The 15,161-nt window shown below is 33.3% G+C and overlaps 1 protein-coding gene across 1 annotated transcript in view; it reads right to left on the bottom strand.

Moving 5' to 3' along the window:
• LOC135950270 (kinesin-like protein CG14535) overlaps nucleotides 1-14,420 on the bottom strand; it is a 134,291-nt gene extending 119,871 nt beyond the window's left edge. Inside the window, exons 1-3 of the mRNA XM_065499811.1 lie at nucleotides 13,971-14,420; nucleotides 11,342-11,393; nucleotides 8,008-10,070 (exon numbers count right to left, since the gene is read on the bottom strand). Of these exons, the coding sequence (XP_065355883.1) occupies nucleotides 8,008-10,070; nucleotides 11,342-11,393; nucleotides 13,971-14,098 (2,243 nt within the window). The 5' untranslated portion in view covers nucleotides 14,099-14,420. The remainder of the gene's footprint in view (nucleotides 1-8,007; nucleotides 10,071-11,341; nucleotides 11,394-13,970) is intronic.
• Between the last annotated feature and the right edge of the window lie 741 nt (nucleotides 14,421-15,161).

Raw genomic sequence — 15,161 nt, 5'->3', positions numbered from 1 at the left:
ACTAATCTCTTTTCAGAGCACAGCCAGCCAGGCATTCAACCAAATACAATGGAGTACAAAAACCAAAAAGAAATAAAAATAAAAGATTTATCCAAAACAACTTTTAGCTAAAGAACATTTTGGCGTAAAAAACCTTTCATCAGGGGTAACAACTTTACCAAGAGTACCATACACTTAATTAACGGGGCTGTGTGATTTAACTTTCCCTCTACGCCTTTTAACGCCTCCCTCTCATTCTTGTTATTCTGCCTTCTCCTCTTGGTTTTTATGTTGCCAATTTACTTTCACTGAAACACATCATCACACTATTTGGTAATTGTTACAAAAATCTAATTAAATCGTCTCACTCTGTGTTGTTGCATAGATCCATTCTAACTACTCCACCCTTTAAATATAGTGTTGCATTGTTTAGAAGTTTTTAACTTGATGCAAGGTTTTTAACGAGAGTTAATTGATAAGGATAAGGAATGCTTCTCAGGTTAATCAAACAAATATGATTTAAATTTGTGATCAGAACTCATAGCCACCAGGGGCGAACAGGGATGCCCCGATAGACGATAGTATGCTGCACTATCAATCTGAGGATTGCGGGTTCGATTCCCGCCACAGACTCTGGGTTAATTTGCAGACAATAAAAATGACTCGCAGTTTGTGTTTATTTAAAAAAAAATCGGTTATTTACCTATAAACAAGATCGTAATCATTAACTGGTCAGATTACAACCAAAGCCAAGACCAACCAAAGACAAATTTTATTCCAACAATTTTTATTCCGAATTTGAGAAATTGAGATTTAAACATCGTCTCCTGAACGTTTCGAGAAGCTCCAAAATAACTATTCTTTTAATAAATCTTTCTGCTAGAGTTGCGAAACACACTAAAAATTGGCAATAACTTCCCGATAAGCATTTCTACTGGAGTTCTAGTTGAAAGCAAGTGTAATTCAAGCCTTTAATTACAGTCAAGCAATTGAATTACAGTTGTATGTTCTGAAACGAACTTTTTTTCGGTCCAAATGTATGGAATTTCGTTTTCGGTGCCGATTATGGTGTATGCGGATTACTTTTGCACCACCTTGTACAAGGAGTGTATATTGTATATTATTTATCTATTCATCGTAAACGGAGAAGATGCTCTTCACGGGGTTGAGAAATGTATGGCTTCCTGATTCTAGTAAATATTTCGGATAATACCAAGTATCTGGGTATAGCTATAGAAACTGATGTTAATAGAGGGAATAAGGCCCTGTAAGAAAGCCATTTGTAGCAACTTGTGCTTGAACCCCAACAGAATCAATTGTTCAACGAGAAGGTCTGATATGTTGTGTAACAGGTTAGTTGAGTTTAATCCAAGACACTTTTCATGCTGCTGAACTGGCTGCCGGTTGACTTGATGACGGTTGAATGGGCTCTCAACTCGACAGTGAGACTTAACGCTGGCATAAGCGTGACTACGGACAATGCTACAATTTTCGAACATTAACATTCTTGGCTCTAATATACTGCTAGACATGATAATCTGAAAGTCACCTGTGTCTATCCGGATCCTATCTGAACCACAGAGCACTAAGACCCAATAAGCATTTTTAATGGAATTCAAGTTGAAAGCTAGTGTAATTCTAATTCAAGCGTTGAATTATAGTTGTATTACACTTTATATCAATAGCTTTCTCCAATAAAAATGCCATATGTTTATAAGTAGTTTGACAAATATTTAACTTTTTCAAATATTTTTCAAAATTATATTTGCATTCAAGTCAAATTCCAACAAAATGTTCAAGTGCTTGAATTTTTGGAGCTTTGGTGCTTATTGGGGAGTATCTAATGAAGGGTTAAGTGGGAGCGTAAGGTTGGGGGAGGTTATGTTCTGGAGTGGTATAGGACAAATGCCTATTTCATATTGCCTAACAAAAGCAGTGTACTACTTTCAGATATTGCTGCCATTAGGAGGATGGCAAACCCGCTAATGTATATTAGAGTGGCCCTTAATAAACGAAAGTTGGATTTTGGCCTCTCTCACCCCCCAGTTTGCTGAACATTGGTTAAAAAATCATCATGAAAAAATTTTATATTTTTCTTAAGTTTCATCAAAATCGGCCCAAAAATAAATAACTAGAAATTTCAAATATTGAAAAATTTGATCTTTGACCTTTGACGATTTAAGAGTTGATTTTAGTAAAACTTTCAGATTATATTTAGAATTATCTGTACTATAATATTCTGAATAGGTTTTACTTAAAGTTCATAACATTATGGAAATAGAGCTCAATCGCCAAAAAATTGTCAAATAATTGGTTTTCTTTGAAAATTTGAAAATGGAGTTTTGAAACTGCCGTTAAACTAATTTTATTTTTTGGTCATACCTGCGAATAGGTTAACGGTATCCTACGAAGACAAAATCTTATATACAAGTAAACATGAATATATTTTAAGTAAAAATGAGCTTTTATTTTAATATTTATCAAAATATGTTAATTTTGTTCCTACATTTCTTGTTCTAGTGGCCTGAGACACGTTAATGGCCTGGGGAATTTTTAATAACTTTAAAATTTTTTGACCAATTTCTGTTTTTTATATCTCATTAGAACGAAAATTACGTACACATTTCTATTCTTTTAAATTAAATTGCAATAGTAATTTTTTAATGGCAAAATTTTTACAAAAACTGAAAAAAATTAATTGTTTCCCATTGTAAATGCATCTCAAAACTTCAGAGGGCTTGCGGCACTTCAGGATGATTTTTTTTTACTAATTTTCACCAAACTGGGGGGTGAGAATGGGTAAAATCCAACTTTCTTTTATTAAGGGCCACCCTAATGTATATATTGTAGTGTATATTAATGGTACCCTTCCCCTATATACATATAAGTATGTCATTATTAAAATAATTTATGTTAACGGTACTCTCTGTGTGACGTATTTTTAAGCATGTAAGAATTTTATTTGTTCAGTTGTGAAAGAGAAATAAAGATCAAAACAACTTATCAGTGGCGACGAGAATAAAAAAAAAAATCTAACACGTGTTAACAAAAAGTAATAAATTAAGAAATTATAATGGCTTTAATTGGACAAATGGAACCCTTTTTACCTGGGGAAAATTTTAATTTATACCTTCAACGTTTGGAGCAATACTTCGTAGTCAACGATATTCCAAGTTCAAAACAGGTGGCGGTGTTGCTAACTACGATTGGCCCAATTGCGTTTGAAACGCTAGCGTCATTGTGTTCACCAAAAGAACCTAAAGCAGTACCTCTTGAGGAAATAATTTAGCCAGGAATATACCAATCGGGTTTTCTAACTGACCTTTTAGGTCGAATATCGTATTCTTCATCCTCACTGTCTGAAAGATTGTCCCGACTTCTTTTATTTATTTGATTATTGTTAAATGTTGGTGAATTTTCCTTTTCTAATACTTCACATTCTTTACGTTTTATGATTACTTCCATTCGTGGGTGATAATATTTTTTTATTTGGTTTAGGTGTACATGTTTCATATTATTATTTACAGAAATAACATAACGTTGAGGACTTAAAACCTCAATAATAACGGCCTTAAGCCATTTAACAAAATTATTATAAACATTTCTATAGAGGACAATATCACCCTTTTTAAAACACTGAGATGTTTCCTTTTTGGTTATTGAATTAATAATTTCAAAATTAACGTTTTCGTTATCACTGACAATATTCTGCAATTTAGGATTTAAAATATCACATTTAGATTTTGGTAAAAAATTAAATAACTTTTGGGAGGGCGATTTTTTTGAGATGGCGTCTGGCGTATGACGATAATAAAATAAAAAGCGCGTAATTTTGTCTGAAAATGAAAGATGATTCGAATATGTATCAATCCAGAATTTTTTAAGTGATTTTTTGACAGTTTGGACAGCTCTTTCGGCTATGCCATTTGATTGTGGATGATAGGATGGACTTTTAAGAACCTTAATATCAAGTTTATCGCAAAACTCTAAAAACTTAAAGCTACCAAATGGTGGACCATTATCCGTGCAAATACTTGTAGGTAGGCCAAAATATGAAAATGTACTTTCTAGCATTTCTATAACTTCTTTTGACGTAGACCTCTTCATTTCCTTTAACTCCAACCATTTAGAAAATACATCTACTAAAAGTAAAACCTTTTTCCCTTGAAAATCAAAAAAAATCCAGATGTATCCTCTCAAATGGCCTTGACACTTTCACCCATGGTATTAATCGTTTCGGTTTGTCGTTTTGGGTAACTTGGCATACGAGACACTCTCGGACAAAACTTTCTATATCTCTATCCATTCCCTTCCACCACACATATGTTCTAGCTTGTGTCTTCATTTTTACTATCCCCGCATGTGCGTCATGTAACAACGTTAATATTAAACCGGTTATTTTCTGTGGAATAATAATACGAAACCCATAATACAAGCACTCATTTTCTACTGATAATGATTCCTTTCGTTTAAAAAAATATTTTAACTCTACAGACAAATTATTATCTTTTCTCGGCCAACCTTTTCTGACATAATCAGCTACTGTACTTAGTACAGAGTCTTTCTTCAATGCCCTAGCAATGTCCTGTTCTCTAACTGGATCTTCGTTAGTGAAATATTTAATAGCAATATCCCCCTCCTCAAAATCCCCTTCCTTATTATCTAAAGGTAACCGGGATAAGCCGTCTGCGTTACAATTCTCCTTTCCTGGGCGATACCTAATTTCACAGTCATACATTGAAATAATGACCTGCCACCTTTGTATCCTAGCTGCCGCTACTGCAGAATAACACTTTTTTGGATTAAATAAGTGTTTCAAAGGCTTGTGATCTGTGTAAACTACGAACTTGTTTCCGTATAAATATTTATGGAACTTTTCCAACGAAAAAATTATTGCCAAACCCTCCCTATGAATTTGCGAGTAGTTTTTTTCGGCCGGCGACAAGGTTCTAGATGCAAAATAAACTGGTCTTTCTCTACCATCTACTATAATTGCCAGAACCGCCCCTACTCCATATGGGCTGGCATCACATGAAACTATAATCGGTTTTTCGGGATCAAATAAATACAATACAGAATCATCTGTTAATAGACGTTTACTATTCTCAAAACATTCCAATCTATGTTTCGTCCAACAGAAATGTTCTTCCTTTTTAATGAGCTCATACAAAGGAGCTAATTTAGTCGAAATCTGAGGGATAAAGTTACCATAATAGTTTAATAAACCTAGGTACGATTGCAAACTTTTAATATCTTGAGGAACGGGAGCTTCTATAATCGCTTTTATTTTCTCAGGGTTTGGACGAATGCCCTCACTTCCTATTCTATATCCTAAAAATTCTACCTGACTAACAAAAAACTTACATTTTTCCTCCTTTACTCTCACATTGTAATTTTGAAACCTACTCAACACATTCAGTAGACACTTCTCACATTCCGCACGCGTATTGCCATAAATTAAACAATCGTCTAAATAACAAACAACTCCCTCGCAACCAATTAAAATTTGATCCATTATATTTTGAAAAATAGATGGACTTGATGCTAATCCAAATGGAAGTCTCTTAAACTGAAATAGGCCTTTGTGTGTATTTATGGTCAAATACTTTCTTGAGTTTTCACTCACTTCTACCTGTTGGTACGCCCCCGCCAAATCTATAACACAAAAAAATTTAGAACCGGCCAAACAACTTAAACAATCACTAATAGTTGGTAAAGGATAATGTTCCTTTTCTAAGACCCTGTTTAACGTAACTTTAAAATCTACACAAAGCCTTATGGAATCCTTTTTTGGGACTACAACTATTGGACTTGCCCAATCACTATACTTTATGGGTTCAATTATTCCACTGTCACATAAACGAATCAATTCCTCTTCAACTAACTTACGCATTCTATATGGCACTACATACGAGGAACGAAAAATAGGATCTGTTTCACTCTTTATAACTACGGATGCTTTAAATTTTCTAATGGGTTCTGCTGAACTTTTTGCAAATACCAATGGAAACATATTCTTTAGTTTCTCAAAATTTTGTACAGGCTTGATTAAATTAATATTGTCAACAAAGTTCTCACGCCATCCTTTTCTTAAAACATCCAACCAACTACGACCCAATAATGAATCAAATGGCTTCTCCGATTTAATTATAAATAAGTCCAACAGAAAATCACTTACTTTTACTTTAATCACACCGCATAAAGATATTTTGTATCCACTAACATTCACTAATGTATTTTCCACATTTATAAGTTTTTTGGAGTAAAAATATTTTTTATAAACTTCTTCAGACGCCACTGACACTGCCGCTCCCGTATCAATTTCAAACTTTAATTTTACATTTTCGACTAAAAGATAAACAAAAACTGAATTATTTTCAATACCTACGCCATTTAAATTCGATAATACATTATTAACTCTTTTCGTTCTGCACCTATTAGCTAAGTGACCTTTCCGTCCACATCGATAGCAATTCCAGTCCCGAACTCTACACTTATCTGGGTGATGTTTCCTTCCACACCTGTCGCATAACATATTATGCTTATCGTGTTGCTCTCCATTTCCTTTTTTTGACAATGTCCTAATTGGGTAGTTACTACCGCCACTATCCTCACTTCCGTCCTCCCTAGCTTCTTCATACACACGTGTTTTATGTATTGACCTTTCGTTATACATGTTATCCATAACATTTAAATTCGTTTGGGTTTGGTCTTCTATAAGCGCAATATTTTTTGCTTCCTCCCATGATAATGATATCTGATTAAGCAATCTTGCTCTTAACTTTTTGTCAATAACGCCACATACCAATCTGTCTCTTAAAGCTTCTGACAAAAATGTGCCGAAATTACAGGTACTAGCCAAAGACTTCAGCTCCACCATATATTCACCAAGAGGCTCACCCTCTTTTTGATTGCGCGTGTAAAATTTGTACCTTTCAGCCGTCTCATTTAGATTTGGAGCATAGTGTGTCTTTAAAGTTGTCATATATTATCGCGCTGATGTTTATTCTACATCTCTTTTCAACTATCTATGAATGTAAAATGTCTGAACAACATAACGGGAAATTCCAAAACAATTTCTGTTCTGGGACATGAAAACAGCTAATCGGTGATGGATGAGGTGATAATTGACTACTTGATACAAAGTAAGCTGGTATTTCAGCGGAATAAGTATGAGCTTGCTCAGGTAGGATGGATAAAAAAAACCCAAGTTCCGAGTGGTAAGGACTATTTGGCCTAACTACGATTATCGGAGAACGGTTTCTCTGATCGAGTTTTCTTCTGATCAAATTAGAGCATTACTGTCTGTCATAATATGGTATTGCGTCATAATGAATCATACTATAAGGATGGGTATTACTTTCAACGTCCCCTGCATGAGTTGTCGTGATGATGGTGCGAAGAAAGCGGTACTTCACTGCTTTCACTGCCAATTACTTTTAACTGTTTGAATAACTTATCTGTGACATGAGTTCATTAGATGTCTGAAATCCGGCATTCATTGTGTTAAGCTTATTTAAGTATCAAACCAAACATTTTTCATTAGGAAAAGAGGATAGGTTGAAGATGTAGGTAAAAATAGGGAGTAATATCGCACTAAGGTAACAAAACTTGTGTCAAAGGTTAGCGGACGCAATTGAGCTACTGCAAGCTATTGGAAGTTAATACTCATGGAACCTAACCTCCTTATTTCAAATCCTATGATGAGTTATGATATGTGAGAAGTCATACATTTAAAAAAAATCAATAACGAATTCCATCAAATTATTAGGATGTGGAAAATCAGTTTAGCAAGGAAAGTAAACTAAATTTAATGAATACTCAAAGAATCTTATTTCCAAATCATCCAGAGTTCATAAAAAATCGAAATCATGTATTTTATTCATAAGATCTGTAAACCTCTTGAAATTCTAAATTTTAACCCAAGATTGAGTAGACAACAAAATTTTCATTATCTTTTTAATTCACCCACGTTTATTAAAACTAACTACAGCCGAACAGTATTTAGTAATCTTTCCTAACACTTACCTGGCATAATAGGCAGCCGCTGCCATAGCCTGTGCCGTTTCAAGACTGACTTCAATTTTTTTACCATGACGATATGGCAACTTGGCTGTGCCATCATGTTCAAGCACTAAAACATCCTGGAACTCTCCGGTATCCTCCTCGAATACGATAGGCAAGGCGGAAGGTCTATTGTTGCGATTATTATTGCTGTTGATGTTGCTGCTGATAGTGTTGTTGTTACTGCCACTCTGAGTAGCAGCTGAAGAGGATGAGGGCTGTGGCAATAAGCCGGCTTGTTGTAAAGTATGCTCAACCGAAAGTGGGGCATCATGTTCATCCAATGTAATATTCATCATCATCTCCTGGCTGACAGTGGAAGTGGCAGTGGGAGTACGAGTATTGTTGCAGTTGTTATTGTTGGTATTTTGTGTTGGTAGGGGGGTAACTTGCATGAGATTTTCATCATGAGCACCTAAAGGATGTTCACGCGTGCTTTGTTGTTGTTGTGAGTGCTGCGGATGCTGTTGCTGTTTAAGGACAACATGTTTGTTTATGCAACTACTACTACCTGATGGCTGTTGTTGCACTTTTTCATTAACTTCATGAGGAGTGAGAGTTTTATTTTGTTGTTGTTGCTGCTGTTGTTTTTGATTTTGTTCCCTTAACTGCTGATACAATATACTTCTATGCTCTCCATCCGCTTTGGTTCTTTGTTGTAAACTATATGGATATTGGTTGGGTGCTTTGTTTCCCCCATTGGCTAATAGTGGTGGTGGGGCTACATAGGCTGGCGGTTGTATGTGCAACATTTTACTGTTATGGGTTTTCCTTTCCAAGTCCTTATCATGAGCCGATTTCTTATGTGATTTGTGGGTCTTGGAAATGGTACCCTGATTATTGGCCGCCGCTGCCATCAGTTTCTTTTTTAAAAGTCTAGAAGGCGGTAATGGAGGTGGATTATTAATAGTTTGATTGCGTTCTGGAGGTGGTGGCGGCATGGGTGGTCTTTCCTTAATAGTTTCATATACATGATTTAGTGGAGCCGGTGGTGGTGGAGGCTGATGATTGTGGGCATCGAATAGGAAATGTTTTTTGGTATCCACAGGATCCACATAGGAATCGGAAAGTTGGTATGTTACAGCTGCTTGTTGCTGTTGAGGTTGTTGTTGTATTGCTGTTGTTTGGGCAGGTGGTGTAGGTAATTTCATGGCATGTATTTGAGGTTTGGGATTCTTATGCAACCAAATTTGTCCAGAGTTTTGTAAATTGCTGGTCAAAGGTATTTGAGCTCTATTCAGGGTTTTCTGCTGTAAATGCTGCTGTTGATGGGTGGCAAATTGTAGGTGTTGTTGTTGATGCTGTTGTTGTTGCTGATGTTGATATTGCTCAGTTTCCTGAAATGTTGTGTGACTCAACAAGTTACGTTCGTAAATATCATTCAATAGATTAGTGGCATTTTTGGAAATCTGATTGAATGTTGCTTGCTGTTGATGTTGCTGGTGTAGCTGTTGGTGCTGATGTTGTTGTTGTTGATGTGGTGGTGTCATCTTTTGATGTTGTATTGGTATGCGGGTCTTGTTTGAATGTTGTGGTTGTTGTATCTGACCAATACTTGAACGATTAGAAGCAAAATTCGTGTTTGCAGTTCCAGCTGGCAAATACTGTATGTGATTTACTCCCTGCTGTTGTTGATGTTGCTGCTGTTGAGGGTGCTGCAATGGTTGTTGTTGTTGCTGAAAATGCAATTCATATGTTGACCCTTTAAGTTTTTGTAATTTTTGCTGTTGATGTTGCTGTGCACTCATTTGTACGTTGCTAACATTTACAACTTGATATGGCTGTTGTAGTTGCATTTGTTTTTGCAATTGTTGTTGCTGCTGCTGCTGTTGAAATTGTATTCTTCTTTGCTGCTGATATTGTTGATAACTTGGCCTTTGCATTGGCATTGCATTATTCCCTGTCTGCATGATGATGGCTGCTGTAGTTCCGTTGTTTGTTGTGTTGGTGGAAGGAGCGTTGGTGGCTGCAGCAGTGTTATTTTCATTTCGTTTTATGCCCACATGTCTGGGCTTATGGACAGAAGCCTACAAAACAAAAACAAAACGGAAATATGTTAAATATTTTGTTAATTATAAATTTTTCGAAGGCTGAGATGAAGAAAGTTTGTGCTAAACACTGAGAAAAAAAATTTAAAATCTATTTTATTACTACACTAGATATAACAGTTTTTGCCGCCTTTTCAATTTTGTAGGGAAGACATTTGAATGATTTTCTTACCACAAATTTATGTTTCATTCATACGTAAACACCAAATTTGTTTCCAAAATAAATTCATCATTCAACAGCATACACTTAAAAACTATTCATTACACATGTTGTTCCCGAAATGTTATTTTCGTGCAACTCATCTTTAATTGCCAATGTCATGAACAGCCTTTCATTTCATTATTTCCCTTTCAAATCATATTCAATTAGCATTAATCACTCAAAAAAATTCTTTAAATTCTCTAAAATGCTTAATTTCCAACCAGATCTCTGTAACCAGAGAACAAAAAAAAACACATTTGAAATATTTTCATTTTATTTGTGTTCAAATTAATTGTTTATGATCTTTACTAGCAGCCCCCAAAAATAAAAACACACTCAACTGCAAGAAAAACTTAATTTTAAAACTAAAAATAAAAAACATAAAAATGTTGAAGCTTCATGTAGTTTTATGATTGACTGGAAGTGTCATGGAAATGGAATTAAACATAAAAAAAATAAAAACACGCACGCCTCCAAAAACATCTACAAAAAAATACCATAAGAACAATACAAATTTTATGATGACTGTCACACAACATCATCATGTTGCACTTGTCATAAAAATGGGCATTTTTTACATGAGAACGGCTGGCTGACTAGCAGCATGATTTTGTTGTAAATGTTTTGCCAAACAGAAGTTTTTGGTTACAAAAACTAAAACAACTCCTATAAATTATAGGCTTTTTAAAAGATTTTAAGATTTTAGGACATTTGTACTATAACCACAGCATTAGAGGTAAATTCTGGGGTTAATTTACTACTGATTTTTATGTTTAGGTGTTTAATTCGGATCATAAAATTTTGAAAACATTTTGTTAAAACTTGTATTAATTTTTTTAATTTAAACACCCATAAATCATATAGTATTTTAGTATTTAATTTTATGTGATTTGTTGTTATTCTAAACATTAAAAGGCAAGATTGGCTAATAACACATTTCGTCTATGCAATTAATTATGTTGTTGAAATTTTAACATGACAATTGGAATTACTTAATTTAGCTTTGATATCGGTGAAAATTAGTTGTTTTATTTGTATTTATACTTACAAATACTGGTGCCCCCGTTACGGAAGATTGTGAAGAATCATCATCACTACATCTGCAATGGAAAAAATGTGAAAAATATTAGTTACATAAATGTAAAAAAATCGTATAATTATTTAGATAATAGTTTTTTCATAGCCTAAATAATGAATAATTTGCAGAAAGTTAAAATAAGCATTTTTTTAAATATGGTGAAATATTGATAGAACTGATTATGAGATAATGAGAGTTGTGCGCTCTGAACTATAATTAACTAAAACGCACTGCAAAACAATTACGAAAATAAGAGCCAATTACTCAGTAAAACAATGTGTATGTTTTTGTAACAGACTTTTAAATGAATTACTAAAAAGAGCGTTTTAGTTCAGAGCGACATAACTTATAGTTTTTGACTATTGATAACCAAAATTGGATAAGCCATACATATGTATATGTAGCATATTACTAGCGTGATCGACACTTGGCAAAAGTATTCGATTTGTATACTAACTGAAGTTTTATAAAACAATGACCAGGTGTTTAACGGAAGTAAAATAGTTTTTAAGTTTTATATTTATAAATGTGATTCATAATATGAATAGAAATAAGAAAATATTATTATTGTTTTCGATGTCCATAATGTTATATTAGTGGATATTGAAAATGTTAAACAATTGTAGTAATATTGTTTTTGATTACGTAAAATGTTGTCCCATAATTTTACTTTGATTCAGATACACTTTAGAACAATTCCTAAAGAAAATACTTTTAGGTAATGATACACGCAGAGAAAAAAAATAGTTGTGCAAGTTATTTATAACCATTTCAATATTGTTACAAGCTTTTTAACAATATTATAGTCACAGTAACTATTTACATGATTGTCGTAATTATACTATGGTTAATTTACGATTCACATGATTTTATCAACCATATGATTAGAGTAAACAAGTATATGTTTGTGACAACCATTTATATGATGAAGGACTTCTGACTAATCTGATAACAACATATTATGATAAAATTATTCATCATAAATATGGTTGTCACAAACATATAATTGTGTACTGTAACCATATATATGGTTGATACAATCATGTGAATCGTAAATTAACCATATTATGGTTACCACAATCATGTAAATAGTTACTATGACTATAATATTGTTAAAAAACTTGTAACAATTAATAAAAAAAAAATTTATTAATTAATATTTTACCATATTTTGACCCATTGTAGTTCCAATGGACTTTAAAATATCTATCAATTCCATATTGTCTATATTAATGACTTAGTAATCCAGATATATATTAAAATATGCCAAAAATCGAGGTTGTCCTTATATCTTAGCCAATCATGTTTGTAAATTACTTGGGGGCTACGGAAAGTTAATTTCTACATACAGACAAACAGACGGACATTGCTATATAGACTTCGCTGTCTATAACGATCCAGAATATTTAAACTTTGTGGGGTCGCAAATGAAAAATGTAGAAATTTGAATGACAAACTTATAAATATCCTTGCCACTCATAGCCGGACCATACAATACCCCCTACACTGAGTAAAAATAATTGAATAATTTGTTTTCGTGTGTGAAAACAAATTAGTATAAGTGGACCTTAAATGGGACCAATTATGGATCGACCGCCATGAAATTGGGTTGAATGTGATTTACTTCTATGTGCAACTTTTTCCTGTTAAATTTTATTTATATACCAAAATTTTTAAGAATTTGTGGTCTATTATGAATCGATCCGCACAAAATTTTTAGGCGTGATATATTTGTATGAAAAACTGACAACATTTGTATGGATGTCTATATAAATCAAGCATTTATGACCGATAGGTCCAATTTTGGGAGGACTTTGACTTTTGTATGTACTATTTCCAAGTAGTCTTCGTACTTGGAAATAGTACATGTGACAAATTTTATCGAAATATCTTCAAAATGGCGACCAGTACTTTTGGGCACAAGATTTACATGGACAGCCAGCCATCGTTAAATCGATTCGATCGGGCTTTCTCGCTGTATCGGATCGGCATACTTTGAGGTGGATGTTAGACTAAGATAAAAATCATTATTCACTATTAAAATCTACCAAAACCGATTTCATAGAAAATATTTTTACAAAACATATAACGGATTTTTAATTTTTTCTTTAAACTTGCTCAATTTTGTAATACAAGATTTACTTATGAACGATATAGGGCGGATTGTTTGACTTTAACTTGTATTCGGTAAGATTAAAAACTTAATTTATATTCGGCCATACCCTAGTAAACTTCAACTCAAAACTTATTTATATCCACCACAGCTTACACAGCAAATATTTACACCAAATTCAAATATAACCATGCATCAGATAAAAAAACATATAAAAAATTATTAAAGATTTAACCTGAAGACTTTAGATTGTGTAACTTCACATGTAGCTGGCACTTACAATAATAGTGCAGACACCCAACCAAGCAATAACTTTACTAAAAAAACTAGTGCAGACACATTGTTACCCAAGCAGTAACCCACCAACCTACATTCAATAACACATCAATGACAACAACCATGATAGAGTTAACACTCATAGTATTGCCATTTATTGTGTTTAAACTAAAAGTGTATAGGTTCGAAACTTAAAACTGAAAAACTCACCTTTTATCATCGACCAACTCCAAACGTGTCGGCTGGTGCTGTGGCCCTAATTTACCACTATTGCCACCGTGCGAAGAGGGCCTTCTGCTCGTTCTTTGAGAACGATTTGATTTGGTGCGTTTTAGCATTTCAAATGTTGTTGATTATTTTCGTTCTTTTAGCAATTATTTAATGTGTAACATTTCGTATTTGATTTTATTTTTTATCTTAAAGTGCGTGTTGCTATTTTTTTTATTCAAAGTAAGTATTGTTGTTATTTACCCACAACAACCTTTGTTTAGAGGAATTTAATATTTATGTATGAAGAACGAATGTTGTAGTATGTAAGAATGTCTTCCTTTTTGTTGTTCTGTTTTGCTATTGATGATTGTAATTGTTACGCTAGCTGTCGTCTTTCCGTGATTCACTCACATTTGCGGATCGTCTCTATCATGTCACAGCTCTATATTTTATCTACAAAGATATGAAAAGAGTGAGGAAAAAAAATTAAAAACATGATTTTTAGTAAAATATGTAATTATGTATGATTTTTTACAATGATTTGAAATTAAATTGAAAATGCGTAAGCGAAGTAAAGCAGAGTAAATTGATTGATAGATGATTGTTTTGAATTGATATTGGGGCGAAATTGAATTTAATGTTTTCTGAGTTGATAATTGTTTAAAGTTGAATGTGTTTTGATTTTTTTTTTTATTGAGGAAGTCTAAAAAATTGTAAATAAGAACATATTTGTTTTTAAAAGTTCTTCAACTTTTTCCTCAAAGTCTAATATTGAAGATTATTTTAAAATATAAGTTAGATTGCCTAATCTTATGTACCCTTCGCCCATTGTTGATTTGGAAAGATTTTGCAAATAATTTGGAAAGATTTTGCAAATACCTTTTATAGTTTTGGAGTATCCGAGATATTCTCGGATATACTGCCAGCTTATCTATAAAATATACCCATGTTATTTGCTTAAAAATTTATTCAAATTAAAGACGTAATAAGGCAATAACTTACTGTCAAAATGCTTCGTGCTTTACATAAAAATATTCTAAAAATTATACATATAATCTATGGCTATGGCTTAGATTCATTTCATTCATTTAGCGTAAATTGGTTACCGGTGTCTTTGAACCAATTGAATACAATTTGTAATCATAATTTGTCATTCATTAGTATTTATAGTCTGTTGCAATACACACAAAA

The sequence above is a fragment of the Calliphora vicina genome, chromosome 2, assembly GCF_958450345.1.
Source record: "Calliphora vicina chromosome 2, idCalVici1.1, whole genome shotgun sequence".
Lineage (NCBI taxonomy): Eukaryota > Metazoa > Arthropoda > Insecta > Diptera > Calliphoridae > Calliphora > Calliphora vicina.
Note: the sequence above shows the minus strand (reverse complement) of the source record. Positions and strands in the feature narration are given on the sequence as shown.